General features: G+C 43.7%; 1 protein-coding gene across 4 annotated transcripts in view; it reads left to right on the top strand.

Moving 5' to 3' along the window:
- Nucleotides 1-27,538, top strand: part of KMT2D (lysine methyltransferase 2D) — a 193,523-nt gene that overhangs the window by 113,666 nt on the left and 52,319 nt on the right. For 3 of the 4 annotated variants that reach the window (XM_068267678.1, XM_068267681.1, XM_068267679.1), the window contains exons 25-35: nt 5,136-5,288; nt 6,082-6,145; nt 7,551-7,777; nt 9,664-9,737; nt 11,290-11,340; nt 13,774-15,516; nt 15,609-15,782; nt 17,446-17,594; nt 21,047-23,019; nt 25,976-26,099; nt 27,046-27,130. In XM_068267678.1, coding sequence (XP_068123779.1) covers nt 5,136-5,288; nt 6,082-6,145; nt 7,551-7,777; nt 9,664-9,737; nt 11,290-11,340; nt 13,774-15,516; nt 15,609-15,782; nt 17,446-17,594; nt 21,047-23,019; nt 25,976-26,099; nt 27,046-27,130 — 4,817 coding nt within the window. The remainder of the gene's footprint in view (nt 1-5,135; nt 5,289-6,081; nt 6,146-7,550; nt 7,778-9,663; nt 9,738-11,289; nt 11,341-13,773; nt 15,517-15,608; nt 15,783-17,445; nt 17,595-21,046; nt 23,020-25,975; nt 26,100-27,045; nt 27,131-27,538) is intronic. The other variant, XM_068267680.1, reaches the window with a different exon arrangement.

The raw sequence follows: 27,538 nt of genomic DNA on the forward strand, positions 1-27,538 counted from the left end.
TTTGTGGAAATCCACACAGGTAGATAATAAGCTCTGCTGAGACACTGATTACCCCACCTGTGAATGTTTGTGGTTTCCTTCAAAACATGTACTGTTGGTGGGCCTTGAGGACTGGTTTGGGGAGCTCTGCACATGATCCAGATTATGGATTACTTAGTAAGATTATTTTGTCAATACTTAATGTAACAGTCTGCTCAAAACCATTTTAACTTTGGACAGTGCAAAAAATTTAGGACAACTATCCGTTTAGACGAGAAGAGGGTGCATTTTAAATGTTAAGGTGATCACTAGAATTTGGGGATTAGTCCATACTGGACAGTTGTCTAACATGGGATTTTCCCCCTTTCCCTTCAAACGTTTTTTACTTGCGGTTGACATAGGAATTGATGGGAAATCTCCACCACTGGGTATACAGATGGCAATAAAAATCTGATTCTAACCAATACAGTTTTTTTTTTTATCTAATGTGTCTCCAGCGAACACTTAAATTTTACCAGAGCTGAGTTAATATAAAAGATTTTTATACATACCTGGGGCTTCCTCCAGCTTCATGCGCACGGATCCCTCCCACGCACACAGTCCTCAGTCTTCTCCCTGGTGGGTACCAGGTCCCGTAACTTCGACCAGTCTGGGCAAAAGTAGTACACCCTCTATGTAGCTCTCCGACAGCCGCGGTGTGGGAGTGATCAGTGCGGATGGGGCTGGAGGAAGCCCCAGGTATGTGTAAAACTTTTATATTAACTCAGCTCTGGTTTCCATTAATGACTCACATATGGTCTTCCTGTACTGTTGTGATTTTGCAGCAGTATTCCATGTGAAAATTGAGAGGCTGTTACGCTTTTCATATATGTATATTGTTTGTGCCTGCTGGAAAATTATCGGGCCTAATGAAAAGTATTGAACAATGTTGTATGCACTATATTGAGTTCCTAATGAGATGTAGCTGTTTTTGTTCTGAGGCCTGGATTTTTGTTGATTTTGGTTAGACTATTTGATTTCCTTCCTATCTTGCTGAATTCTGGGCATAGTTTTACCATCCATCCCCTCCCTGCAGAAGATGCGTCAGAGACTGTGGTCCTGAACGTCGCTGCTGCCTCTCGAACAAGAAAGAGAGATCTGTTTCAGCTGCCAGAAGGAGCCCTCGGCTCGGATCTGGATAGGATCTCCATGGAGGGTTGGTCTCTTAGCTTTACACCAAACGTCGGTATTTGTGATGTGTTGGACATGCCATCCTGGATTATGCCTCCTGCACCTGAACTCCAAATCCCTTCTTTATTGCGCTTTGACAGTTCAGCGTTGTCCCATGTTGTAACATTACATCATTGTTATGTGTCTGCTTGTTTTGATGCCTCATAATGGCATGAGAGCCACTTATACTGTATTATCTGTTGTAGGAGACCTAAGTACTGGTGGAGAGCATATGTGCTATTTTGCTAGCTATACTGTCTTAGCCACTGCTTCTAAAATGCTCTACTGATGATTAAGACTGTACTGCACTATTCTGTAACTTTCTTGTTGTACTTGTTGGGAAAAAAGTAATAAAGTTTTACTGTTAAAAAAATAAAATGCTCTACTGCTCTGGCCGTACCGGTGCTGTACAGACGGCCGTCCCGTGCAGTAAGATCTGATGGCAGTTGTGGTTCTCTGCCGCCCAGTAACACTACTGCATCTCAATGCTTGACACGCATGGTGTTACATCCCCTGCAATTCATCTGCAATTAAATTGCACTGGTGGGCGGTTTTCCATCCATCTGAAAGGGGCCTAACTGCAAGTCAACACAAGACTTGCTTGTTGCTTTGTGTGGGTTTTTTTTTTGTTTTTTTTTGTTTGTTTTTTGTAATGTATTCCTATAAAGCTCAAAACCCACACAGGGCTCTGTTACATTAACAGTTACACTTTTTAATGGAAAGTACCGTGGGCACTCTCCTCTCTCACATTGCTGGCAAGCTGATCTAAAGCGAAGATTGCTTGAAAGCTTCTCAGCTTGCTTTGGCATATTGTGCACAGCTTCAGAAACCTCTTACTTTTTAGTGGGTTTCCCAGGATAGGCGTGGCAATGCTGTTATGATACCTGTCTGTACAGACTGCTCAGCAAGTGAGCAAAATGCGCACAGAATTTCTTTGACAATGGAAATTTGAAGCTGAAGGAGGCGAGATGTATAAAACGTTTGCTTTATCTGAACTTGAACATCTACAACAATAGTAGAGAAAAAGTGTTAAATGCTATTTTTAGGCTGTATAATGCTGTATAGTGGCCCTTTTTTTTATTCCTGCTTTTCATGGATTATTCTTGCACACTGCTTCTGTTAACTTTGTTTCATTTGGTTTACATATCTGTGTCTTATTTTTCCATATTTTCTTCCTTTTCATTTTTCTTTTGTTAAAAAATGCAAAACTGCCAAATGCAGAGAGTTGTACATCCACAGTGGGGCACATCAGGTCAGGAAGATCCTGGAGAGATGGACTAGTTTACATGAAATGACTTTAAAGTAATCTTGAAAACAATAATGGTGCACAAGCCAGCCTGGGGCCCCAGGAACTCTCACTGCCCGGGGCCCCAGAACCAGCATGCAACACCATATGTGAGCGCAGCCAAGCCCTGGATCTGCCACACCCAGGAGCTTGTCCCCAACTGCTCTAAGACTTACCAAACACACAGGAGATACTCACTTCCCAGACAGTTCTCTGCTGCTTATATAAAGCCTGCAGGCTGCTTGTAAGCCAATCAAGAAGTGCACATACACATGACACCTAGTCTGCAGTGATTAATTCAAACAGAAGCTGATCTACTCAGCTAGTAATTGGAGAGGGTTTCAGTTGCATATAGACAATGGCTATATGGCCAGCAGGGGGCACCAGCGTGCAGGATATACCCTCTCATCTGCCCCCCCTCCTAACTAAACTGCATGGGAATCTACAATAAAATTAAAAACAATGGTGCACAAGCCAGCCTGGGGCCCCAGGAACTCTCACTGCCCGGGGCCCCAGAACCAGCATGCAACACCATATGTGAGCGCAGCCACTTTAAAGTAATCTTGGACATTGTAAACGGAGCATATGAAAAAATTCACACTTGTAGTTCTACTGTATGGCACTATTATTGATGTACTTTTTATCACATGCTCACGCTTATATTTCCCGAGTTTACTTTGGAGTCATTGAAAGTTATTTGATGTTGCTATTGTTGCTGAATTACCTTTGTTGAGATTAAAGAAACACTTTGAGTCAGCTATTTACATTAGGATTTTAGCAAACGTTTCCGAGTCAAACGATTGCAGTGCAGTGTAAACCCTTCTGTAGATGTACAGCTTCAGGCTCGGTCCACTTGTCCAGGTGCAGATCGGATCCATTTCAAACAGATCCGTTTTTCTAAAAACTGATGCAAAACTGCTCAGTTCTTCAAAATGTCCGTTTGTAGAATATGTTTCCAGTTCGTTTAAACGTATGTACTTTTTTCATGTGTGTTTCTATTGGATAAGAAATGATTAGGGGAGGAGCAGGCAGTAGGCAATCCGTTTTTGCCTCTATTTTGTGTGCAAAAGCTCTCTGTGTAGAGGAAGGTATTTGTGTAGCCTTTCACTGCCCCTCTGTGTATCCGGGGTCCAAAAAAACCCTGCAAATCCGGACTCTCCGTTAATTTTTTTCAAAATGGATCCTGCGGATCCGGTTTTTTAAAGTGTGTGTGTGAAGTCGGACACTATTTTAAACATTGGCATCCGTGGAGCCGGTTTTGATCCGGGCCAAAAAGCGGAGCCACAGATACGTTTTTTTAAACAAGTGTAAACCGACTTTCACTGATGTAGAAAAAAAACCCTTAATGCAGGAAACCTTGCTTGTACTTCCATCAATATGGGGTAGAGGCATAAAAGTAGTTTCCATAAGCATGATCCCTTTGCCTTATGTAGTGCTTTCCCCTCCATCCTAGTCATTCCAAACTCACACCTCTATCTCTCTCTCCTTCCCAGCCCTGCTGTCCATCTCCTGCCCGCTCCGCCCCTCTGTATCTCTCATGCCCTGCCCCTCTCTGTTTCTTAACCCGCCCCTCCTCCTGCCCCTCCTTTTCTTTCTCTCTCTCTCTCCCCCGCCATTTCTTTCTCTCGCTATATCCCACCTCCAGTATCCTCCAGCCTTTTGTGGATATGATTAAACTCCTCATCCACGGGGATTAAGGCTGGGTTCACATTGAATGGGTCACAAAAGGCCCATTTGGAGCAGACGGTGTGTTGTCTCGCTGGAGTTTAGAGCAGATGCGTTTCTACCACAGGCTTTCTTGAAACAGGTGCAAATTATTCTGAATTGATAATTCACTTTAACTAGTTGCTCAGTTCTGCGTCTTTTTAGCCTGTTACTTGACACAACCAGCCACAATACAGTAAGGAGATGAGTTCTGTACATAAAACTGGAAATAGGTTTTATGTATTTTGCACCTCTTCTTAAAGCGGAATATAACTCTGCATTTCAACTTTGCTCTAAAACATTATTTACAGTATATTATATGCAACCAGCATTTTTTTTTTACTAGACCAGCATTGGAAGGGTTACACAGTGCTTTAAAGTTCCTGGAGATTTCTGCAGACATCCGAAGCTGAAATAGATACATTTTGTTTACATAAATGTATCTAAGTGTTGAATGTGACTCACTCTCTCTGACTGAGGAGCTGGAGGACAGCCAAAGAGTGTGTAACATTTCTCAATAGATACATTTAACTAAATAGAACGTAACAATCTGAACTTCTGCATATCTCTCCACAGAACTTTAAACCTCTGTGTTTAACCCTTCCAATGCTGGTCTAGTAAAAAAAAAAATGCTTTTTGCATATAATATGCTGTAAATAATGTTTTAGAGCAAAGTTGAAATGCAGGGTTATATTCCGCTTTGTTTCATCAAAAACAATGGAGAATGTTTAGCTGTGTGGAGAAACTGTGGAAAATGGCTTTCAAACCCTGCAGTGTTTTCTGAAGAAAGCTCAGTTTTATTTTATTTCTTACACTTGTATGTTGCGTGTGCAAATTTTTGTATGGTTTATTGTTGCCTGTTCTTGGTCACATTTATTTCCATATATTTGTCTTTTTATTGATTGCAAACAGTTATTTGAAATCTGGTCTTATTATTATATATCGTTTTGATTTTCAGAAATGCCCAAGATGGAGAATACTGATATGCAAGAACTGCTGAAGGATGTGCTTGGTCCTACAGACCGTGACCTTCCCATGAATAGCTCAGCTGTCAAAACCGAAGGGGCGGTAGCTGGTGGACCACTGAGCCATCAGAGGCCTTTTGGTCAAGGTAGGTCAACTTGTTCCCCCTCAGACCTTTACATACTGCCAAAGATTAGAACCCTTTTCATGGTAAAACAATTTTTGACAATGCCTGTTAATATTCAAAACAAAAAATACTCAAATATAGACCTGACTTTGGTTAGTGTGTTGTGCTTTTCTGTAGGTGTATAGTAGCTAAGTTAATGGTTTGTGTATGATAGGTGGTAGATTTGCATAAAACTCAGCTCAAACGTTTGGGTGCAAGCTCTGATCGGTCAAGCTGTTTATATCGGCCAAGGAATATCTACCCTGCAGTAGGTGGTTCATAGAGAGGAAGTTGTGAATGACCGTACAAACCAGGCAATGCGATGGTGGTAAAACTTCAGTAGATCGTCCTTTCTTTGTGAGGAGCTCAGTAAACAGCCATGCCAGTGTTAGAAATCAACGTGGTTCAGTCTTCAAACCTGGATTTTAAGAATATGGAACGCCAGCAAGTCCTATTTATGGAAAAATATTTTTTAACCGGATTCGCAGCCCCTTTTTGCTTGAATTTCTTCAACTCCACAGCTCTGGCCACTACCCAATTTGTGTGTGTGTGTGTGTGTGTGTGTGTGTGTGTGTGTGTCTCTCTCTCTCTCTCTCGTGGGGTAGAATAGAATAAGTGCTCTTTCAGTAGATGCATTGACAGGGCTTTCAGGTTTTGCTTTCCAGCCAGATCTGTTACAATTCCAGTTTGTATATTTTCATGAAATGGATAAGCTTATGATTGTGTTTGTCAATTTCCACTCTCATGCATAATTTTCATTCCTTTCTCTTCCAAGGTGTGTCCTTGCCATCTAGCTTGCAGTTGGAGACGTATTCTCAGACAGGCTTTTTGGACAACAGGTATGTCAACAAGCTTTTATTAAAAGCTAAAAAACAGAAACTTCCAAGGCAGGCTTGAAGCAAAAAGGAAGTCAGATTGAGGCCTGGTTCTCACAATATCTGCTGCCCTGCAGGCTGATAAACAGAGGACTGAAAGCTGATGGGAGTTTCTATGGGCAAGCTCACATTGACCCATTCTGATTCTGTCTATTGCAGAAGGGCCTGCTGCATAAACTGTTTTGCACAGCAGATTGTGTTACCGGTCATTAGAATGGTAGTTCCACACCAGTATGGCAATACACACTGCAATGTAAGGTGGTATATAGTGTGATCCAAGGCTAAGAAGGCAACCCAGCATACAGCGGGGTCATTGGCGTTATAATGTTTAAATTGTTAGTGGGCTTAAATGGACTCTGATTCATTATATTTGCACTGTTGACAGTTTTAAATGCACATAAAACCATAAGAAAGCTGAAATGTTTGCCATTAATCCTTGCTATGTACAACAATAAACTGAAAGTCCTTTTTTTTTTTTTTTTTTGCAAATCTTTTTCTAGGCCGGTTTTAAGTTGACATTTAATAACTTATAGAAAAAGGGCATTGAAAACATATAGTTAAAAATGTCTAATTTTTGCAATATAAAAATTCTGAGCGTGCATGCTGTCAGCAGTGACCAGGTTTGTACATTGAATAGACCAAACTTTCTTTCCATGGTGTGAAGCCATCACTGCTGGGGACACGTGACCTGGGCAACTGCTAAGGGTGGAGCTACAAGAAGTTCTTACCAGCACGAAGGGCCCTTTTCTAATATGTAATGGGATCGTGTTGCTATGTCAACTACTGCAGGGTGCTTTTGCAATGGAAGAAAAAATGGCAGGAAAATATTTTTAAATTTTTAAAAAATGTTAAAAATTAAGCAGGGCGCTGATTACGATGGAAATGTCCGCTGTGGATTCCATATTTTAATTATTTCTTTTTTGCAACAGCCAAGTCAGTAGATGTTGGGAACACAGTATACATTTTTTAAAAAAAAGGTAGCTTAACAGACTTATTTCTCTATACGTATTCCTTGTCTGCACTGAGTCCTGTTGAAGGGGGGGGGGGGGGGAGAATGTGGTGGCGGCGGCGGCATTGGCAGTCGGTAGCATTTTGTGCTATTGGAGGAAAATGGCCCTAACTACTTGATGCCTGATCTTTACAAATATACATCTTTGTATATATAATGTATATGTATATATAAATGCTTTGCATTTTGACGTATAGGTGTTGAGTAACAAAAAAGGTGAACTTGACCTTTCCAATGAAATGTCAGCATCTGAATCTACTCCCCATATAACTAGCTACATTTTCACCAGTACAGGTTTTCTGTGTATTGAAGCTGATATTGCGATAAGGTTTCATTCCTGTCCTTCTTTGCATTGTACAGGGACAGAAGAGGCTTGTTTAGTCCTGAACATTGTGACACTGATGGCTCATGGACAACAGCCTCCACCCCAACTACACCAACCACAGAGGGCGAGAATGATGGGCTGTCCTACAACCAGCGCAGCTTACAGCGTTGGGAAAAAGATGAAGAGTTAGGGGAGATGTCAACAATATCTCCAGTGCTGTATGCTAATAAGAACTTTCCAAATTTGAGGAAGGACTACCCAGGTAAGATGGAGGTTTTTGTAGTTGCTGGGTTAGATGACGCAAATTACGCTTGTTGTATATACCTTTCTATTGGAGGTCGGGAGTGTAATTAAGACTAATCTCATGTGGTTATGACTTGGACACCGTGGTCCAGCCTTAGGCTAAGATCACACTTATAATAAAGGTCATCCAACATGATTTTGCTTGAAGAGACTCTGTAACCAAAAAAAGTTTCCCTGGGGGGTACTCACCTCGGTAGGGGGAAGCCTCAGGATCCCAATGAGGCTTCCCCTTCCGCTGTAGCTGCAGACAATCCAGCACTGGCTCCCCCGAAGTGTCCCACAATCCTGTCTCGACAAGCCTGACAAGGCTTGATATATTTACCTTCCCTGGCTCCAGCGAGGGGTGCTGTTGCGGCTCATAGCACGGAGATAGGCGGAAATAGCCGATCTCTGTCGGTTCCGCTCTACTACGCAGGCACAGGAGACTTGCGCCTGCGCAGTAGAGCGGCCTGACAGCAAACGGCTATTTTCGCCTATCTCCGAGCGGAGAGCTGATACTGCGCTGGAGGCAGAAAGGTAAATATTTACATTCTCGCCTTTCCGGGAGCTTTTTTGCAGCCGCTGTGGGACACAGGAGGACAGGGAAGCCTCGATAAGATCTAGAGGCTTCCCCCACCTGAGGCAAGTACCCCCAGGGGAACTTTTTCTCGTTACAGGTTTTCTTCAATCAATTTGGGCGGCTTTTTCTTGTAAAAATGGGCTGCTTGTTTGATGCAGTGAAGAGTGGTGAGGATGAGTAGAAGCAAGCTTCTGATACCTACAATGAGAAATAACAGTAGAAATTGGCCATGCTTTTCTAGCATGCCTAATTGGAAACAAGCAGTCAGTGGATGGTGGGGACACCAGTATCCACTAAAGGTGGGTACACACGTCAGATAAAAGTCTTTGGAAAATGAAAGATCACAGACCAATTTTACCCCCTTTTATGTAGTATGAGAGCCATACTCTACACAGTCTATTCTATGGAGCTGAACTCCCCATCAGATAAAAATCTTTGCAAGATGCTGCATACAAAAATATTGTACACATGCAAAAGATCAATCTCTGCAAAAGATCCATTCCTGCAAAATGCATTCATAGTCTGACATCTGCAGATCCCATACACACCTTGTTTAATGGACATTCATCTACAGATCAGACAATTATCTGCCAATCTGAAGATCCAACCTGGTGGATCTGATCTACAGATAATTGTCCATTAAACAAGGTGTGTATGAGATCTGCAGATATAGACTATGAATGCGTTTTGCAGGAACGGATCTTTTGCAGGAACGGATCTTTTGCAGGAACAGATCTTTTGCAGATACTGATCTTTTGTGTCTGTACAGCATCTGTGTGTGCAGCATCTTGCAAAGATTTTTATCTGATGGGGAGTTCAGCTCCATAGAATAGACTGTGTAGGTAGGGCTCTCATACTACATGAAGGGTGGTGAGATTGGTCTGTGATCTTTCATTTTCAAAACTTTTATCTGACCTGTGTACCCACCTTTAGGAAAGGCACCTTAACAGTCTGATTTCTGTATAGGTGAACCTTGTAGTTTGCACTGAGCCCTACTTAAAAGGAAGGTCTGAGGTTATTAAAAAAGCAAAAATCTACAATCTCTGGGACTGCACACCTGGGACTTTAATCATGCAACAAGAAATTTTACAGAAACTATTTAAATGTGCATGTTTGTGACTTGTATGTATAGTACACGCAGCTGTCCGTTTCAGCTCCATAATTCTCTTCATTCAGGTGCTGTGTAAGGTGGGCTGGAAGTTTCCTGCTCACTCAGCACTGCGCTGCAGACTTTCCTTTGTGGTTCTCTATAGAGTTTTCACAAGAACTCTTTTCTCGTATGTTAGATTGGACAAGCCGATGTAAACAGATCATGAAGCTGTGGAGGAAAGTACCAGCACAAGACAAAGCTCCTTATTTGGTGAGTAAAAAGTCATTTTAAAAGTAATATGTACTGTAGTTAATAATTAAAGGGACTCCGAGCTCACAATAAAAAAGAAAGTTGAACTCACCTGGGGCTTTCTCCAGCCCAGTGCTGGTCGGGAGGTCCCACGACGGCGTCCTGGCTCCTCTCCAACACCCCGATCCGGAATGGCTGACAGGCCGCAGCCCGGGCGACACTCTCCCGAGTGTCGGGCTGCTCCTTCCGCGTATGACGCGGATGACGTCACACGCCGGCCGCCTCGCGTCATCACGGCGGCCGGCGTGAAAGTACTGCGCATGCGCGATTAAAGCGCGCCTGCGCAGTACTTTCACGCCGGCCGCCGTGATGACGCGAGGCGGCCGGCGTGTGACGTCATCCGCGTCATACGCGGAAGGAGCAGCCCGACACTCGGGAGAGTGTCGCCCGGGCTGCGGCCTGTCAGCCATTCCGGATCGGGGTGTTGGAGAGGAGCCAGGACGCCGTCGTGGGACCTCCCGACCAGCACTGGGCTGGAGAAAGCCCCAGGTGAGTTCAACTTTCTTTTTTATTGTGAGCTCGGAGTCCCTTTAAGGCACTTGTTTGTTGCGGGTCTCCTTGTTTGAGGGATTGTAAGCATTTTAGTACAATATCACATATATTAGAACATGTCAGCTTATTACATTACAGTTTAGTATTTGATTAATTTGCATTGGGCATGTTGCTAAAATGTCAGATTTTCTGTTTGCACCTCAGGAAGCATATAAATGCTTCTACAGTAGAATCCCTTTATAGTGAACTGTCATGGAATCTGGAAAAGTAGTTTACTATATCAGAAGTCTGCTATATCAGACAGGGGAGGCAGTGGTGGACCTACCCCCTCCAAGCAGACACACAAAAAAAACAGGTTGATATTATATCAGCAAGCAAATGTATTTATATGTACTCTCCAAATGGTCATCGCAACGCATTTCGCAGATGTGGCCCCGCTTCATCAGGCAATAGGGGATGGAGCATACAGCAACAAGTGTCTCTCAGCCTAAGGGCCCGTTTCCACTAGGAGCGGTGTGATGCTGCTACATAGCTTCATCGCACCGCGGGTGTGCTGAAACACATGCACGCCAGTGGAAGAGTTTCCACTGCATGCATGTTGTGCGGAGCGATCCAAAAATCTGCAGCCGCGTCCCATCTCCTCCATGGACTTCCGCATCGGGAGATGCGGAAGTGATGCGGCCGGCAGCGGAGGTGATGCGGCTATGTAGCCGCATTCGCATCACTTACTAGTGGAAACGGGCCCTTACGCCTCTGTATTTAGTTTACTTCAGCAGAGTTTACTTAAACAAGATTTTACTGTATGGGTCATTTATGTTGACTTAGTGCCTGATCACTGTGATGTGATGCTGTGCATTGCAACCCTCCTGATTGCACCATTTTATTGACATATGTCTGGGCCACATTCAATTGGGTTGATTGAGACCACGTTACGCTACAATCTGTTTTCTATCCATAGTTTGTTTATATATAGTTTATCTGAAATATTGAATTTTAATTTACCTTTTTCTCCTTCCTGTAGCAAAAAGCCAAAGACAATCGCGCTGCACATCGCATTAATAAGGTACAGAAGGTAGGCATAGAAATAGCTTGGGGTTGGTGTTCTATGTATGTGAAATTTCATTCCTTTTATACTTCTTTTGTTACTATTATTTTTATTCTAGTTCTCTTTCTTGGGCAGAGTTCTGTCTCTTAACCCTCTGGGCGATACAATTATATCGCCCAGGAGGTGGCGCAGCACTATTTTTTTAAATTTTTTTATTTTTTAAATCATGTAGCGAGCCCCGGGCTCGCTACATGATAGCCGCAGCGCAGCGGCATCCCCCCATCCACTCCGATCGCCTTCGGCGATCAGAGTAAGCAGGAAAAATCCCGTTCAGAACGGGATTTCCTGCTGGGCTTCCCCGGTCGCCATGGCGACGGGGCGGGATGACGTCACCGACGTAATGGACGTCGTGACGTCGGAGGGAGTCCCGATCCACCCCTCAGTGCTGCCTGGCACTGATTGGCCAGGCTGCGCAAGGGGTCGGGGAGGGGGGGGGGGCTGCGCTGCGGATCGGCTGCGAGCGGCGGCGAGCGGAAGTTACACGCAGCTAGCAAAGTGCTAGCTGCGTGTAACAAAAAAAAAAATATGCAAATCGGCCCACCAGGGCCTGAGAAATCCTCCTGCGCGATATACCCCGAGCTCAGCTCAGTATTATCGCTCAAGAGGTTAATGCAGATTTCATTATAACATGAAAACATGACAAACATTTTTGACATTTAGATTAACATTTTGTTTTTGAAGCATTTGCTGCAGTTTTTCGTGTACTAATAGAATGTCAGTCCTGGTGGTGTATGAGAATGTGGTTATGCTCTCTTGGAAGGGGGGGTTCACTAAACATCTGTCATTCCGATTCTTTACGCAACTTCAAGTGAACCAGATGTGAGAGTGGTATGGAGGCTACCATATTTTTCCTTTTAAACAATACTATTGGCCTGGCAGTCATGCTGGTCTATTTGGTTGCAGTCGTATTTAAATAACACCAGAAACAAGCATGTAGCTAATCTTTTCAGATACACTTGATCTGTTGCATGCTTGTTCAGGGTCTATGGCTAAAAAGATTAAAGGCAGAGGATCAGCAAGACAGCCAGGCAACTGGTATTGCTTGAAAATAAATAAATATGGCATACAAAGAATTGCTAAATGTGGTGGGTTGATGTCTGATTAAGACCAATAAATATAGATATAAAGCCCGTCACACCCTTTTCATGGTGTGCGTATTTGTAAAAATTACAAGATGGAACTTCACATGCACCATGTCAACAAAAAAGTATAAACTGGTACAGGGAAAGAATTGACTCTTGGGTGCATGTGAAAGTAGGAAAAAATCTTTAATCTAACCAATTATCACATATACAAAAAACATATAATATATGTGTGTTTTTTGTATATGTGATAATTGGTTAGATTAAAGATTTTTTCTACTTTCACATGCACCCAAGAGTCAATTCTTTCCCTGTACCAGTTTATAAATAAATATGGCAGCCTCCAAATAACTCTTCCTTTGGCTTCACTTTACGAAGGACACTGCATAGATGCTAGATTCTCAGCCAAGAAGGTCCTGACCAGCTGCCTCAGCCAAGTGTCCTCTAGTGCAGCATTTCTCAACCTTTTTACCCTGGAAGAACCCTGCAAATACTTTTTGGATCTCAAGAACCCCTGCAAGTAATTTTTGGATCTCAAGGAACCCCTGGATTTATTTTGCAGGAAACATGGTCTTTAAAACTGTGTGGCTGTTTGTCACTACCGCCTATTACAGTGGCCTTCATTATAATGTCTCCTTATTTTAGTGCTCTTTATCAATGTTTTCATTACTATCCGCTTCTTTTTACAGCACCCCCTATTATAGTGTGCTCTCTATCATACTTCACCCAACCCCCACTATGGGGGAAAATGCCAAGGATGCCGGTTTTGTTAGGCGTTTCTTCCTTATTACTGGAGCTATGTATGAAGTGAAAAATAATTTTCATGAACAGGGAGAATATCCAGATCTTGTGCACATAGGGAGGGGTGCGAGTCTAACTACGTAGTTGCTTGTAGGTTTTTCACTAGGGGTTTTACATGCATGTTATATATTCTTCTATGTTGTCAGCAGTCTGCTTGTGTTAACTTTGGTAAAAGTGGTAAACTTTGTGGTTCTTTGTGGTTTGTATGTTGTGCATAGATAAGTTGATCATTGTACCTTCTATTGTTGTCAGCTGTACACCTGGGTAATTTTAGAATAGAACTACATTGCCAAATAAATACTTTTAGTTTGTATTTAAAACAAAAAGAAAAGCAAACATGGATCCAATGGAATTCAGATACAGGCTAACACTACTTCATAATATTTCATTCAAAATGTAATCTTTGCATGTAGGATGTATCCATAGAGCTTCAGATGAGCATATGAAATGTAGAGGGAAGTGTCCGTGTTCACAAGCCCTTAATAGTTTGATCACTTTTCTATTTTTGTCTGTCCAGCAAGCAGAGAACCAGATCAATAAACAGTCCAAAGCTGAAGGTGTGCGGAAAGCAGAGCGTCCAGTGCTTCATCTACAGATGCCTGTGCCAGGGACTCAGGGTGGAGTAAACCCGGATTATCGAACTGGAACACCAGGAAAGGAGCTATTTCTTTCCAGTGGCTCTGCAGTGTCTACCTCTTCAGACTTATTTCTGAAACCTTCATCAGCTGGCACTCCAGGATCGGAGCCTTCTAGTGAGATGTTCTTTAAATTGCCTCCTCAGTCTCCATCTCAAGAGCACTTTCCCAGTTCACCTGCATATTCTTTGGACCCCCGATATCAGTCTTCCATTGCACGGTCTCCAGCTTCTGCTGGAGGATTTCAGACACTTCCTGGGACAGAGCACCAACAAGCACTGAATACACAGAATTCAGCTCAAAGCATTGATTACCATTCAGCCACTCCACATCAACCAGAATCTTTCATCAAACCACGCTATCCTACGGGATCACTGGATAATCTTTCATTACTTGGAAGTCCTGGTTCCAGGTCATGCCAGCTGTCTGAAATCTCTACCAAACTTGAGCCCATGATGTCTCCTACTCGCTGCATGGATCCAAAGAAGCCAAATGATGGAATGATTCATATAAAGAAAGAAGATGTTGGATCTCCTGGCTTTTCACATAGTTCTGGATATGATGGAACAAATGAGGGGAAATGTGACGTGTTCAAGGCACCTCTGACACCTCGTATGTCCCAGTTGGAGCCTCACAGTCCTGCTCCATCACATAGAGATCCACACATGCAAGCACAAGTGGCATCACCACAGCATCATTCAGAAATGTACAGACAGACTTCTACCCCATACACAGACCCTTATGCCCAGCCACCTTTAACTCCTAGACCACAGTCAGTAGAAGGTACCTTGACCTCTCGCTCTCTGTCCTCTGATACTTTCTCTCGTGTCCCTACAAGCCCGCAGTCACAGGGCAGTTCTCAGTCACCTCTAACACCTAGGCCATTATCAGCCGAAGCATTTTGTCAATCACCAGTCACTCCAAGGTTTCAGTCTCCAGATCCATATTCCCGTCCACCTTCCCGGCCGCAGTCACGGGATCCATTTGCCCCACCCCATAAACCTCCCCGTCCACAGATTATGGAACCTGGTTACAAACCAACTGCACAGATTTCTCACACAACTGGTAGTTCAAACTATCAACAGTCAGTGGATGGACACACCAAAGTACCAACAAGCCAGCAGCAGGCATCCTTGTTTGCTCGTTCTCCTGGAACCAGTGTTTATCAAAGCCCCCAAAACCAGTCATGTTTTACTTTCCCTCATTCTCCAGGAGAAAATCTAAAAAGTTCTCCTTCTCATCAGCCTCATTTAACTCCCACGCACTCTATGAACAGTCATTTTACCACTAGTAAGCCACAAAGTTATACCAATCCTGGTGGTGGTCCTGCTACTGCCTTCCACCCTGTTGGTAGTCCACACTCATCTGGAAACAGTAGCACTTCAGAACTGTATTCTCAGTCCCCTCTCCGTCCTCCTTCAGTGTTACCCCAGGAAGCACCCTATCAGTCTCCAGCTACAAGTCAACGTACAGGCCTTAACTCTCCAGCAGAGAAACAAAGGGAAGACATTTCATCCATTCCGAATAGTCTTGGCACTGCTGGTAGAGAAATACCAGAACTACAAGGAACACCAGATTCTGCTCTGAGCAACCTAAGCCAGTCTGAGCAAGAGAAACAAAGACAGGTAAGGGTTTGCTTATTTGGTGGGATGATGACATTGATTTGGGTCTTATCTTAAATACTTATGTAGTTCATATTACATTTTATTTTACTCAGCGTCAAAGGTTACGAGAGCTTCTTATCAAGCAGCAAATCCAAAGGAATACTTTAAGGCAGGAGAAGGAAGCTGCTGCTGCTGCATTAAACACGTCACAGCCAGGGTGGGGTGGAGAGCCTGGTGCACAAGGTTACGATCAAGCAGGGCGTCTTGCAGTGTATCCCTCAACACAGGTAACTAATCTGTTTGTACTGCATGCACAATTTCCTTGTTACCCAGGATTTTATAGTGTGACTGTCCCTCCTCCCAATCCCTAAACATCCCTGCGCTGTGCGGAACAGTAAAATGTACCTAAACTGTTATCGTCATTCAGTGGATAGATGACAACCATCAGGCGCTCTATCCCATCTAGAGGTGGGATGCAGTGGGGGGGGGGGGGGGGGTTGGAATGGCAAGCATTGCTACTCAGGTAATGTTTATACGGGGATACCCTTTACAAAAAAAGAGCAAAAAAAAAAATACAAAGTTCCCTTATAGGTGATCCACTGCACCCACTGTAAACACTTATTCCTTTAGAGAGAACTGCAGTCTTTACAAAAAACTATGGCACATTCTTGCACAGTACACAATTCAAAGAGTTGTAAAACCTTTTTCCTTTCGTGTATATAGTCTTCATGAGCAAGCATAAGAAGCTTTCATGAAACCAATAATATCATGGTCTGGCTTGACGTGATGAGCAATGAACATGTAAGTTTAGGCAACAACACACGTACGTTTCAAGCTTTTGTAAAGCCCTTCATCAGGCCGATAGATAGATAGATAGATAGATAGATAGATAGATAGATAGATAGATAGATAGATAGATAGATAGATAGATAGATAGATAGATTGATTCAGTCTGCCCAGTCTGTAGCCAAAGCCAGTACTAAACAAAAATAGGAGGCGTCTGCACCAACCAGACACACAATACACTATCCCAATGGCTGGCAGTTGAAAATAGCCATGCAGCTACTTGACTGCACTCCCTAAGTAGCTGCATGGCTATTTTCTACTGCCAGCAATTTTCAAATTGGAGTTTTGGAGAAAATTGATTTTAAAAAATTCAAAGAAAAAAAAATGGCTTTGAAACTTGTATGAGCAACTACAGAGGGCAGAGGTTACATAGAGGGGGGGCACTGGAGGAACGGGGGCACAAAGGAGGTACAGGGGACAGAAATGGCACAATGTTCCGACTTAAGAACGAACCTACAGTCCCTATCTCGTTCGTTAACCAGGGACTACCTGTAGACGGAACTCTGTAAAGTGGGTATGCCTTTTTTCTGTTCTACACAGCACAGGTATGTTTTGTTGTTAGAGGAGAGGGTTTGTGTCCTCTTTTTTTAAAATCCTAGAATTGGACTTTTGTAATATTTATCCATACTTTAATAGGAAGCCTCCTAATGTTAGATTGAAGTGAGGTAGATAGGACAGCTGCTATGCCACCAACTATACCATCTAGTAACGGTGCAGGAAGTCAGTTGGTGAAGGGAGACACCGCTCTCACGTGTGCAGACTGGAAAATGGAGGATCCAACATACAGACATCACAACACGGCTCTTGAGCCAGAATTAAGGACTCCATAGTCTGAAACACATGCCTGTTGAATCGGATCTTATAATAAAAGTATATGCAGTCTACCCAGCGAGTGCAGATCCTCTGTTTTCCAGTTAGATTGGAACGGGCCTTTATGGTAACAATGAATTCTACATTCATTTGAAGTAATGATTACTAGTAGGGCCAGGTAGGTTCATTTGGCTTTTTTTCCAATTACCTCACTGTCAAGGGCTAAGGTAAATTGTTTTCATTTGTTGCTCCCTGTGGCATTTTGTTTATTACTGCTCTCTATATTCCGTGCAGGACAAAAATGGCATGAGTGTGATCCCGCCCTCCCCCAGTGCTGCCAAAGTTCCAGGGCAAGTAGTAACTACAGGACCTTTCACACAGGATGACCGTCTGAGCACACCTCTGCCTGCTGCTTCCCCAGCCTCTGTGGATGCATCTGTCAGGTACGTATAAATGTTCATTGTAACACAGAATGACTAAAGAGCAACTCTGAACTAACCTAAGACACAGTAGTAATGCATGTAATAATTTCTTTGGTATTCCCCTCCCTTCCCCATACAGTTTTTATTGATGGCTAGAATGGTCAGTGAGATACCGTATATACTCGCAAGCAAGCTGACCCGCATATAAGCCGACCCCCCAACTTTTGCCCAGAAAAAACAGGGAAAAATGATTGACCCTCATATAAGCCGGGGGTAGGAAATGCTGGCCGCATGATCCCCCCCCCGTGTGTCCCAGTATAGCTAGTATAGTGCCCAGTATGGGAAGGTAGTGCCTCAGTATAGTTAGTAAAGTGCCCAGGATAGCTAGTATCGTGCCCAGGATAGCTAGTATCGTGCCCAGGATAGCTAGTATCGTGCCCAGGATAGCTAGTATCGTGCCCAGGATAGCTGGTATCGTGCCCAGGATAGCTGGTATCGTGCCCAGGATAGCTGGTATCGTGCCCAGGATAGCTGGTATCGTGCCCAGGATAGCTGGTATCGTGCCCAGGATAGCTGGTATCGTGCCCAGGATAGCTGGTATCGTGCCCAGGATAGCTGGTATCGTGCCCAGGATAGCTGGTATCGTGCCCAGGATAGCTGGTATCGTGCCCAGGATAGCTGGTATCGTGCCCAGGATAGCTGGTATCGTGCCCAGGATAGCTGGTATCGTGCCCAGGATAGCTGGTATCGTGCCCAGGATAGCTGGTATCGTGCCCAGGATAGCTGGTATCGTGCCCAGAATAGCTAGTATAGTGACCAGTATAGCTAGTATCGTGCCCAGGATAGCTAGTATCGTGCCCAGGATAGCTAGTATCGTGCCCAGGATAGCTAGTATTGTGCCCAGGATAGCTAGTATCGTGCCCAGGATAGCTAGCATCGTGCCCAGGATAGCTAGCATCGTGCCCAGGATAGTGCCCAGTATAGCTAGTATAGTGCCCAGGATAGCTAATATCGTGCCCAGGATAGTGCCCAGTATAGCTAGTATCGTGCCCAGGATAGTGCCCAGGATAGCTAGTATAGTGCCTAGGATAGCTAGTATCGTGCCCAGGATAGCGAGTTTAGGGCGTCCCCCGCTCCCCCCGTGGCCGCTGCTATTAACTTAGCTCCGCGGCTGACTATTCCCCTGTCCTGCTCTTAAACAGCAGCTCGCCCCACGGTGGCTGCTGCGCTGCGTGATGACGGAGGAAGTCGCAGAGAGCGGCTTCCTGGTTACTATGGGAACCTCTCTCTGCACTTCCTCCGTCATCACGCAGCAGCCACCGTGGGGCGAGCTGCTGTTTAAGAGCAGGACAGGGGAATAGGAAGCCGCGGAGCTAAGGTAATAGCAGCGGGAGCGAGGGGGCGGCCCTCAGGCACATCACTCGCAAGCAAGCCGACGCCCCAACTTTTGACCCACTTTTTGTGGGTCCAAAATTCGGCTTGCTTGCGAGTATATACAGTATTAATAATTATGGCTTGCATGCAGTTTTTTTATGCAGCTTAGAATTGGGATGATCAAAATTGAGTTTGTGGCCCAGTTTCAAGCTGCATAATATTTGCATGCAAGTTGAAATAAAGAATATATCATTGATCAGTTTTACGGAGGGTCATTTAGATTGCTTAAAGTATGTAAACGGTTTCCAAGATTGCCTGCACACCTATTTCTACACTGAGCACAAGGTAAATGGTGCATATTTGGGGAAATTGTTAATGTAAATACTTTTTTTGGGCCCAAATCACACTACCTATGTCTAGTTCAGTGTTTTCCCAAGGCTCTTTTAGCCAGGTGCTCCACCCGGCTAATTTTTAGCGATTCCCCATGTCGCGCTCTACCCGGCTACTTTTTCATGCCACCCGGCTGAATGGGATCAGCCACGCAATGCATGCAAATGCAGATGGCTTGAGTTCCGATCGCACGGCTATCAGCTTTTGATAATGTGAACGTGGCCTAAAGGGGTTTTGTTTTTGTCATCCTAATTCAAAAGCAATGAGGGGGGAGAAGTTGAGGTCAAATATCAGAACAATATTTTTATATGGCAATTAAAAAAAAAAGAAGTGAAGCTAGCAAAAAAAACAGTAACATAATCATTATAGACCAATCAAAGTCAAAGTATGGCCCATGGGCCTTACGCACCCATTTAGTTTTTGTTAATCTGGCCTGCTGATGCAGAGCTAGATTCACAGGGGCTCCCTCCTCTCCCTCTCTATGCAGAGTTGAGTGAAGCATAAGAGGCTTACTCGCCCACTCTGAGCCTCCACTGCTGATCTCCCTTCAGCACATTGGTTACCTATACTAGTCCGACTGCTCTGTCAAATTTGAAAACGCTTTGTGTCCCACAAGATTATGTGAATGTAGTTGTACTCAACATTGGTGTGTTGTTGTTATTATATTGGTACCTCATTATTGGTATTCGTGTTATCAGGGGCATTTCTGACCTATTTTGTGCTCCAGGCAAGGTGGCCCATGACACACATCCCTGCCCATTATCACCTACCCACCCAGTAGTGAATGTAGACTTTAGTTGCCAACAGGTAGAGATAGGGAGATTCTAGTAGCATATAAATTATGCTATGGTGTATTCCCTGCATTATGTATGGTGTATTCCCGGCATTATGTATGGTGTATTCCCAGCATTAGATTCTAGTGGCCAGCAGATAGTGGTAGGTGAATTGTAGTAGCAGGCAGGTAGTGTTATGCTGGGAATACACTGGTCGTTTCTGGCGCTCGATTCTGCGTCCGATCGTTTTGCCACTTGATTCCCACTCAATTCTCTTATCTTCCGCGTGTTTTTCAACGGGCAGGCCTTTTTACTAGTAATATAATAAAATGGCCACCTGTAAGCCATTTTGCCACACTCCCTTTGTTCTATACAGTTAATCGTATAAGACTAGTTCTCCGCTTTCACGGGTTTGGAATGTGCTACTAGGGATGATTTGTGCTGTCTTGCAGATAAGAGATGGCGCCGTGTGAATCTCACCAGTCAAACTAACTTTAAATTAAACAAGCTACTATTGAAGCAAATATCTCTAATAATAATTAACAACTAACTGACCTCATCTATTTAAGTATTTATATGTATTCATGTATTCATTTATGCAGTATTGTGTTTTCCAATAGTTAGCTCAGATATTTTTTAAGTATCCGCTCCTGATTGAAGTAGGAGGAATGATTGTAGTGTGTAATGTATGTTTGGGAGTATATTTAATGTAATGTGTGGGAGTATATAACTTCTGTTTTAAGCTTTTCTAGTCAGACGTTGCTATGATTCAGTGTATATCTCCTGTACAGTAAATAACCAATACTTTACTTCCAAGACCTCAATTTGTGGTTTTTCACAACAGTTATGCTTTTCAGTGCTGCATTGCATTGTGTAAAGAGAAAGTTTACATTCGAAATGTCTTAATATACTTGTTTTTGTTCTTTTCATGTATAGACATTCTACTGAAGCAGCACAAGGCTTTTTTTCCAGGGGACCTTATCCTGAGCAGCAAAATGTCTGGCAGTCACCAGTAGCGGCACAAAGATCTATGGCACCAGTTCGGTTTCCAGAAGTGAATCGTCCTGCACAAAGTCTTACAGTGGGCAGTGGAGGTGTAGTGCGTCTGCCATTTCCTGGCGATCAGGTTCCTTCAGCGGTAACCGTTGGAGGAGCACCTTACATTGAGCTGCGCCATCATGGACAGAAACTACCGATTGGCGGTCCCTTTTCACCACCAGGCTCTCAAAACCGACCTCGCTTTTATCTGCCAGCTGAAGGGACCAACTCCTTAATGACAGGGGTAATAAGGGGAGATGGTAATCCTTTGCAAGTACCAGTAATGAGGAGTCCATCAATAATGCCTCAGAAGGTTTTACCTCCTACACCATCAGTTCAACAGGCTGGAAACACTATTAATGTCCCACAGACCATTCAGAATAAAGCTCAAGCTGTCTCAGAGATCCCTCAGCAACAGTCAAATATTCCGCTTCCTCAAGCTACCCCACATGCTGAAAATTCTAAGGAAACAGCTGTTGGCGGCCTTGTGGGTGGAAGAGTGCATTGTGAGGATCCCCCGGAGCTGGATGTTGATTTTGATTCACACAAGGACTTAGAAGATGACGATCTGGCAAATTTGAGCCTTGATGTTGCAAAGGCTGATGATGATTTAGACAATCTTGATAACCTTGAGACAAACGACCCACATTTAGATGATCTCCTTAATGGTGATGAATTTGACCTCCTTGCTTATACAGATCCAGAGCTGGACACAGGCGATAAAAAAGACATTTTTAATGAACATCTCCGTCTTGTTGAGTCTGCAAATGAAAAGGCTGAAGAGGAGGCAATGCTTAAAATGGATCCAGAAATTCCTGAATCTAAAACAGACTGTCTACCGAACAGGTTACAGCAAGGTCTGCAGGCTAAAGTAGAACAGGAAATGACCAAAGAAAAATTAGCGGGTAGCTTAGAACTTGACTTGGGCCCCCGCATTGACTGTGGGAGCACTGCTCAAAGTTCTTCCAGTATAGAAAATAAGCAGTCTTCATATCCAGGGGATTTGAAACCAAAGCTAGAAGACAGTGGCTTGAAGACTAGTACCTGTCAGTTTTCTGTTAACAATTCTGTTATTATTAAATCTGAATCATCGCTTAGCACTGATAAGTTATCACTTGGTGTACTAAAATCAGGGCCTAATCTTCATCTTGCAAATGCTGTTCAAGCCACAAACCAGAGTGCTTCACTCTTCTCTAATAAAGATTCCTCTGTGATGCCCAATCCAAGCAGCCTTATGTTAGGGAAGTTTGATTTAGATGGAAGTCCTTTAGGCCTTCAGTGCAATCGACAGTCTCCCAGTGATGATCTAGATAAAATGGAGAGCTCACTTGTAGCTAGTGAACTCCCACTCCTCATAGAAGATCTTCTGGAACACGAAAAAAAGGAACAACAGAAAAAGCAAATGCTGTCAGCTCAGCATCCAGAAGGGGTGCCGCCACATACGGTGTTGTCCAGCTCAGCAATATCAAATTCTGCTGTACCTCACCTTCAGCCAGACGGTCATCAAGCTAACCTAGTAGGGCTTGGCATTGTAGCCAGACATCAGGTTGTAGGCACTGCTCCACAGCTTTTATCTCCTCAACAAATGCAGCAGAGACTGAGTGCACAGGCCGGCTCCACTCTAGAATCATCCATGCATGTTGCAGCTAACCAGAGTCACTTACTTGGTGGTCAACACTTGGTTCAAGCTGGTCGACATCAACAACAAGGTCTCCCTCCAAAGCCAGTCCTTGGTCAGCAGATCATAATGAAGCAGCAGCAGCTAGCTATACAACAACAACAGCAGCAGCAGCAGCAGCCACAACAGCAGCAGCAGCAGCAGCCACAACAGCAGCAGCAGCAGCTGGCAAACAACTTTTTTCCTGATACAGGTACCTAATTGTGATGTGCTTTTTCTGTTCCTCAGATGCAGCATGTGGTTCCCAGTGGAGTGTTTAAGATGTTGATATTTGTGTAGTAGCCATGTAGTCTAGAAATGTTAAAAACGTTTTTTGAAAGTTGTATGACATGGTTTTGAGGATGCACCTCTTGGCACAGTGATCGCTACTTGCTGCAATTCCTGGCTCTGACTCTACTAGCTCAACTGTTCTGAAGCCGACAAGGATGTCTGGCATGTAGCAGAAGTGTTAAGCCACTAGTGACCTCAGTGGGGTGGCAGCAATAGTAGTTATGGCATGAAAATTTCACTTGCCAAAATTCTGACAGCAATTCCTGGTGGGTGAAAAGGGTGGGTTTTTTTAATGGTATTTTTTAAACCAGTATATACTGAATATTACAAGTAAACCTTTGATATTTTTTTTTTAGTTTTGTTTAGTTCAGGGGCATGACAATAGCTTCTTTCTCATTGGGTAACTGCATGGCGATAAGCGTATTAAACAATGAGCTAGACCAAATATCTTACCGGAATTGGCGCTAGTCTACTTTAGGAGACCTGGCAGGAATCCAAATAGGGAAATGTTATCTAATCACAGCACCCTGTACAGCCCAATGCTGTGTGATTGGCCGAATAGTGTGGGCGTAGTTTACTACAACCTATTGGAAACCTAGCAGTTCGAGAGGATGCTGTCCACCCAGTCATATTAGCTAAATTTCTCTGAGGTTTCCTGCTGGGTACCCTAAAGTAGATTAGTGGCCAGAAATTTTTGGACGTATATTTATAGCGTTTGCCTAACAGTTCATATATGGAGTTTACAAAAATGCATCATCATTATTAAAGAATATACTGGATGCTCTTAAAGGGAATCTACACTGAGAAGGATATGGATTTTTCCTTTTTAAAATACAGGTTGCCTGACTCTCCTACTGATCCTGTGTGTCTAATGCCAGAAATATACGGGTCGATCTGGCGGCTGATTAGCCGCCGGATCGACCCCAGCCGCGTCACCGCCGCGCCCCTGCTCGTGCGCGTGGATCGATTGCTGCTCGTCCTTGCCGGCGCTTCCTAATCAGCGCTCGATTCCCTGCCATTGTCCGCCGGCGGGGATCGAAAAAGGCGGGAGTCTAGCAGCATGATCGGGCCAGCTGAATATTATCAGCTGGCCGGATCAGCTGGTCGATACACGCTACAGAAACGTACCGTGTATCCCCAGCATTATACTTTTAGCCACAGCCCTTCAACAAGCATGCAGATCAAGTTCACGCACTGAAGTCAGACTGGATTACCTGCATGCTTGTTTCAGGTGTGTGATTCAGCCACTACTGTAGCCAAAGAGATCAGCAGGACTAACAAGCAACTGGTATTGTTTAAAAGGAAACATCCATATCCCTCTTTAGGTTCTCTTTAAGACATCAATCCATATTTTTTCCTAGCGCACCTGAAGTGAGCTGAATATGAAGGCTGTCCTGCTGATTCACTGCCTCTAATACTATCAGAGCTGCTTTCCACTAATAAACGCTACAATGTGATGGTGTGTCTTTTATTTTCCACTACCGCAATTCCACCACGATCTGTTGGGTGTACGGCGCGATTGCCAGGAAAATATTTTGAATCACCAAATCGCTACACTACTATACTTTGTATAGGAGGCCATTCGCAACAAGAATGCAGTAGGCACGACAATTGCGATTGGGAAACATAACTTTGCAAATGCATTGCACTAATTAAAACATTCCTGCACTCTTTTGATTAGCAAAGTGAGTACCTAGTGTCCTTCTATTGTATTAAGATCGGAGTGTAAAACACACTCAGTGGAAAATAGCCCTCAGCCATAGACCCTGGACAAGCATACAGATCAGGTGCTCTGACAGGTCTGACTAGCTGCATGCTTGTTTCAGGTGTGTGATTCAGACACTACTGCAGACAGAGATCAGCAGGACTGCCAAGCAGCAACTGGTTTTGTTTAACCACTTGAGGACCCAGCCTTCCCCCCCCCCCCCCTTAAGGACCAGCGCTGATTTAGAAGATCTGTGCTGGGTGGGCTCTACAGGGGGGAAGGGCACCTCAAAGCCCCCTCCACCGCAGGATTCCCCCTCTTCTCCCTCCCTGCCCCGGAACGGATCTGTCCTGTGCAGCCTCTAACAGGCTCCTGCCTGTCATGTGACAGCGATCCCCGGCCGCTGATTGGCCGGGGATCGCTGATCTAGTACAACGCTGCTACTGTTAGCAGCGTTGTACAAATGTAAACAAAGCGGATTATTTCCGCTTGTGTTTACATTTAGCCTGCGAGCCGCGATCGGCAGCCCACAGGCTATTCACGGAGCCCCCCACCGTGAATTGACAGGAAGCAGCCGCTCGCGCGAGCGGCAGTTTCCTGATTAATTAGCCTGCATCCGGCGACGCAGATGTGCGTCGCTGGTCCTGCAGCTACCACTTTGCCGACGCGCGTTATGAGTGCGAGGTCGGCAAGTGGTTAAAAGGAAATAAATATGGACGTCGACATATTTCTCTCAGTTCAGGTGTCCTTTAAACCAAACCCACCATGCAGCCTATTGTCCACCGGAAAAGGAAAAAGTTCTCGTTCTGATCTCTGAACATCACAGAATTCATTATAGTGGCATAAATGCAGCCAATACAACTTTATAGAGGACAGTGACAACTGTTTTCAGCAATTAAACACTGTTTAGCTAACCCTGCAATAACTACGTTATACCCTGAAGATCGTTTTTGAATTACAGCCAGGTCTTGTCTGAAATCCATATTCTGGTTTAGAGACGACAGAAAATCTTTCTTGCTCACAGATATTTTTACCAGTTAAGCCAGCAGGGGGAGATGATCTTATATTTGTAATATATATTCGTTCCTAATACAACATATGCGGTAGTCCTAAACACAGTAAAAAATAAAATGCATTGCCTTTAATGAGTGATATTTTTCTCTCTTCATTACAGATCTGGATAAGTTTGCTGCAGATGATATATTGGATCCTATTGCCAAAGCAAAGATGGTTGCTTTGAAGGGAATAAAAAAGGTCATGGCTCAGGGTAGCATTGCTGTCACACCCGGCATTAATAGGTATGGACTGTTTTCTAGCTCTGCCTTCTCTGTAGACACCAAATATGGGCAAGGTTGCATTACATTTTGCATGCAAGCTGGAATTGCCAGTTTTATGCAGCTTGGAATTGTGTTAATAAAAACAGCCAGAGAATGCATTTGTTTGGTCCAATCCCAGACGGTATACAAATTTAATTTCACTTTTGGTGAACACTGTATTTAGCTTTAGGGGACCCATACCTTGGGAGCAATTTTCGGTACCTGGAGTCTGTGGTTTCAATAAAGTGAGGAGTCTGAGTCGGATGGTTTTTAGACCAAATCCATAGCTTTTGTAAAAATTAGACTAGGGAGTCTGAGTTGGAGCAAATTTGGGGGTACCTGGAGTCTAAGTCGGTGGTTTCATAAACTGAGGCGTCGGAAGATTTTTATACCAACTCCACAGCTCTGGTTATAAGTCACTAGAATCACTGATTTGCTTGTTGATTGTTTTCGGTGAACGTTTCTCCGGATTTATTGCTTTTTTTTCTCCTTCAGTGGCACTGGGGTTTAAAGTCCAATACCAGGGACATTTTTCTTTGTTGTGACATCATGCTTCACGTTTCCCGCAACGATGCTGCAGCCAGCCTCCATCTGGCTTTTTATTTTCAGGAGCTTATTATCTCTTCCTTTGTAGCTGCAGAGGGGAGGCTGGAGGTATTCCACAGCAATGTTTTTAGAATTTGTGCAAATGTCCCTTTTGAGAAAATGTAATTCAATTTTTTAATTTTTTTTTTTTTTTTTATGAAAACCTAATTTTTAGAGCTAATCTCACTGTCCGATATATGAAATTCCACGGGAAAACCTTTCAATGAGACCTGAAGTCACATTACGGAAAAAAAAAAGTTTTAAATATTGTTTTCATAGGACAATGAATGAATGCCAAAACGGTCATCCTCCCTCCATTAACCTCGGTTGTTTTCCTCTACAGACAACAGGTTTCTCTTCTTGCTCAAAGATTAGGAGTTCCTGGAACCACAGAGTCCACCACCCAGGGGGCTTCTGGTGCTGCACAAGTAAGTGGCAGTTACATAGGTTTTCTCATTCATGTAGGGATGCGTAAAGGCTTGTGTACAGTCATTAAATTACTGTTCTTAGAAAGATACCTTCTAATTGGGAATCAAACCAGTCACAAGCCATAAATGGTAATGTTCAAATATACAATATGAATATTTTTCCTTGGGCCTGGCTCTTGTAGGTGTTGGCAACTATACCTTTGATCTCTAATTTATTTCATTGTGGTAATCACAATAAGCACTATAGTGTAGTTTAATTAGCTTTCCTTTGCCGTTTTATTGTTCACTGTCAGATTTCATATGAAAAAAGAAAAAATATTTCTACTGGTTTCCATTTTTAGTGTTGCTCTGTGATGCCAAAAGTGACATCACTTCTGCCCTTTTTTCCCCATCTCAGATAGATGCGTT

Source organism: Hyperolius riggenbachi, chromosome 2 (genome assembly GCF_040937935.1).
Source record: "Hyperolius riggenbachi isolate aHypRig1 chromosome 2, aHypRig1.pri, whole genome shotgun sequence".
NCBI classification, from domain to species: Eukaryota; Metazoa; Chordata; class Amphibia; order Anura; family Hyperoliidae; genus Hyperolius; species Hyperolius riggenbachi.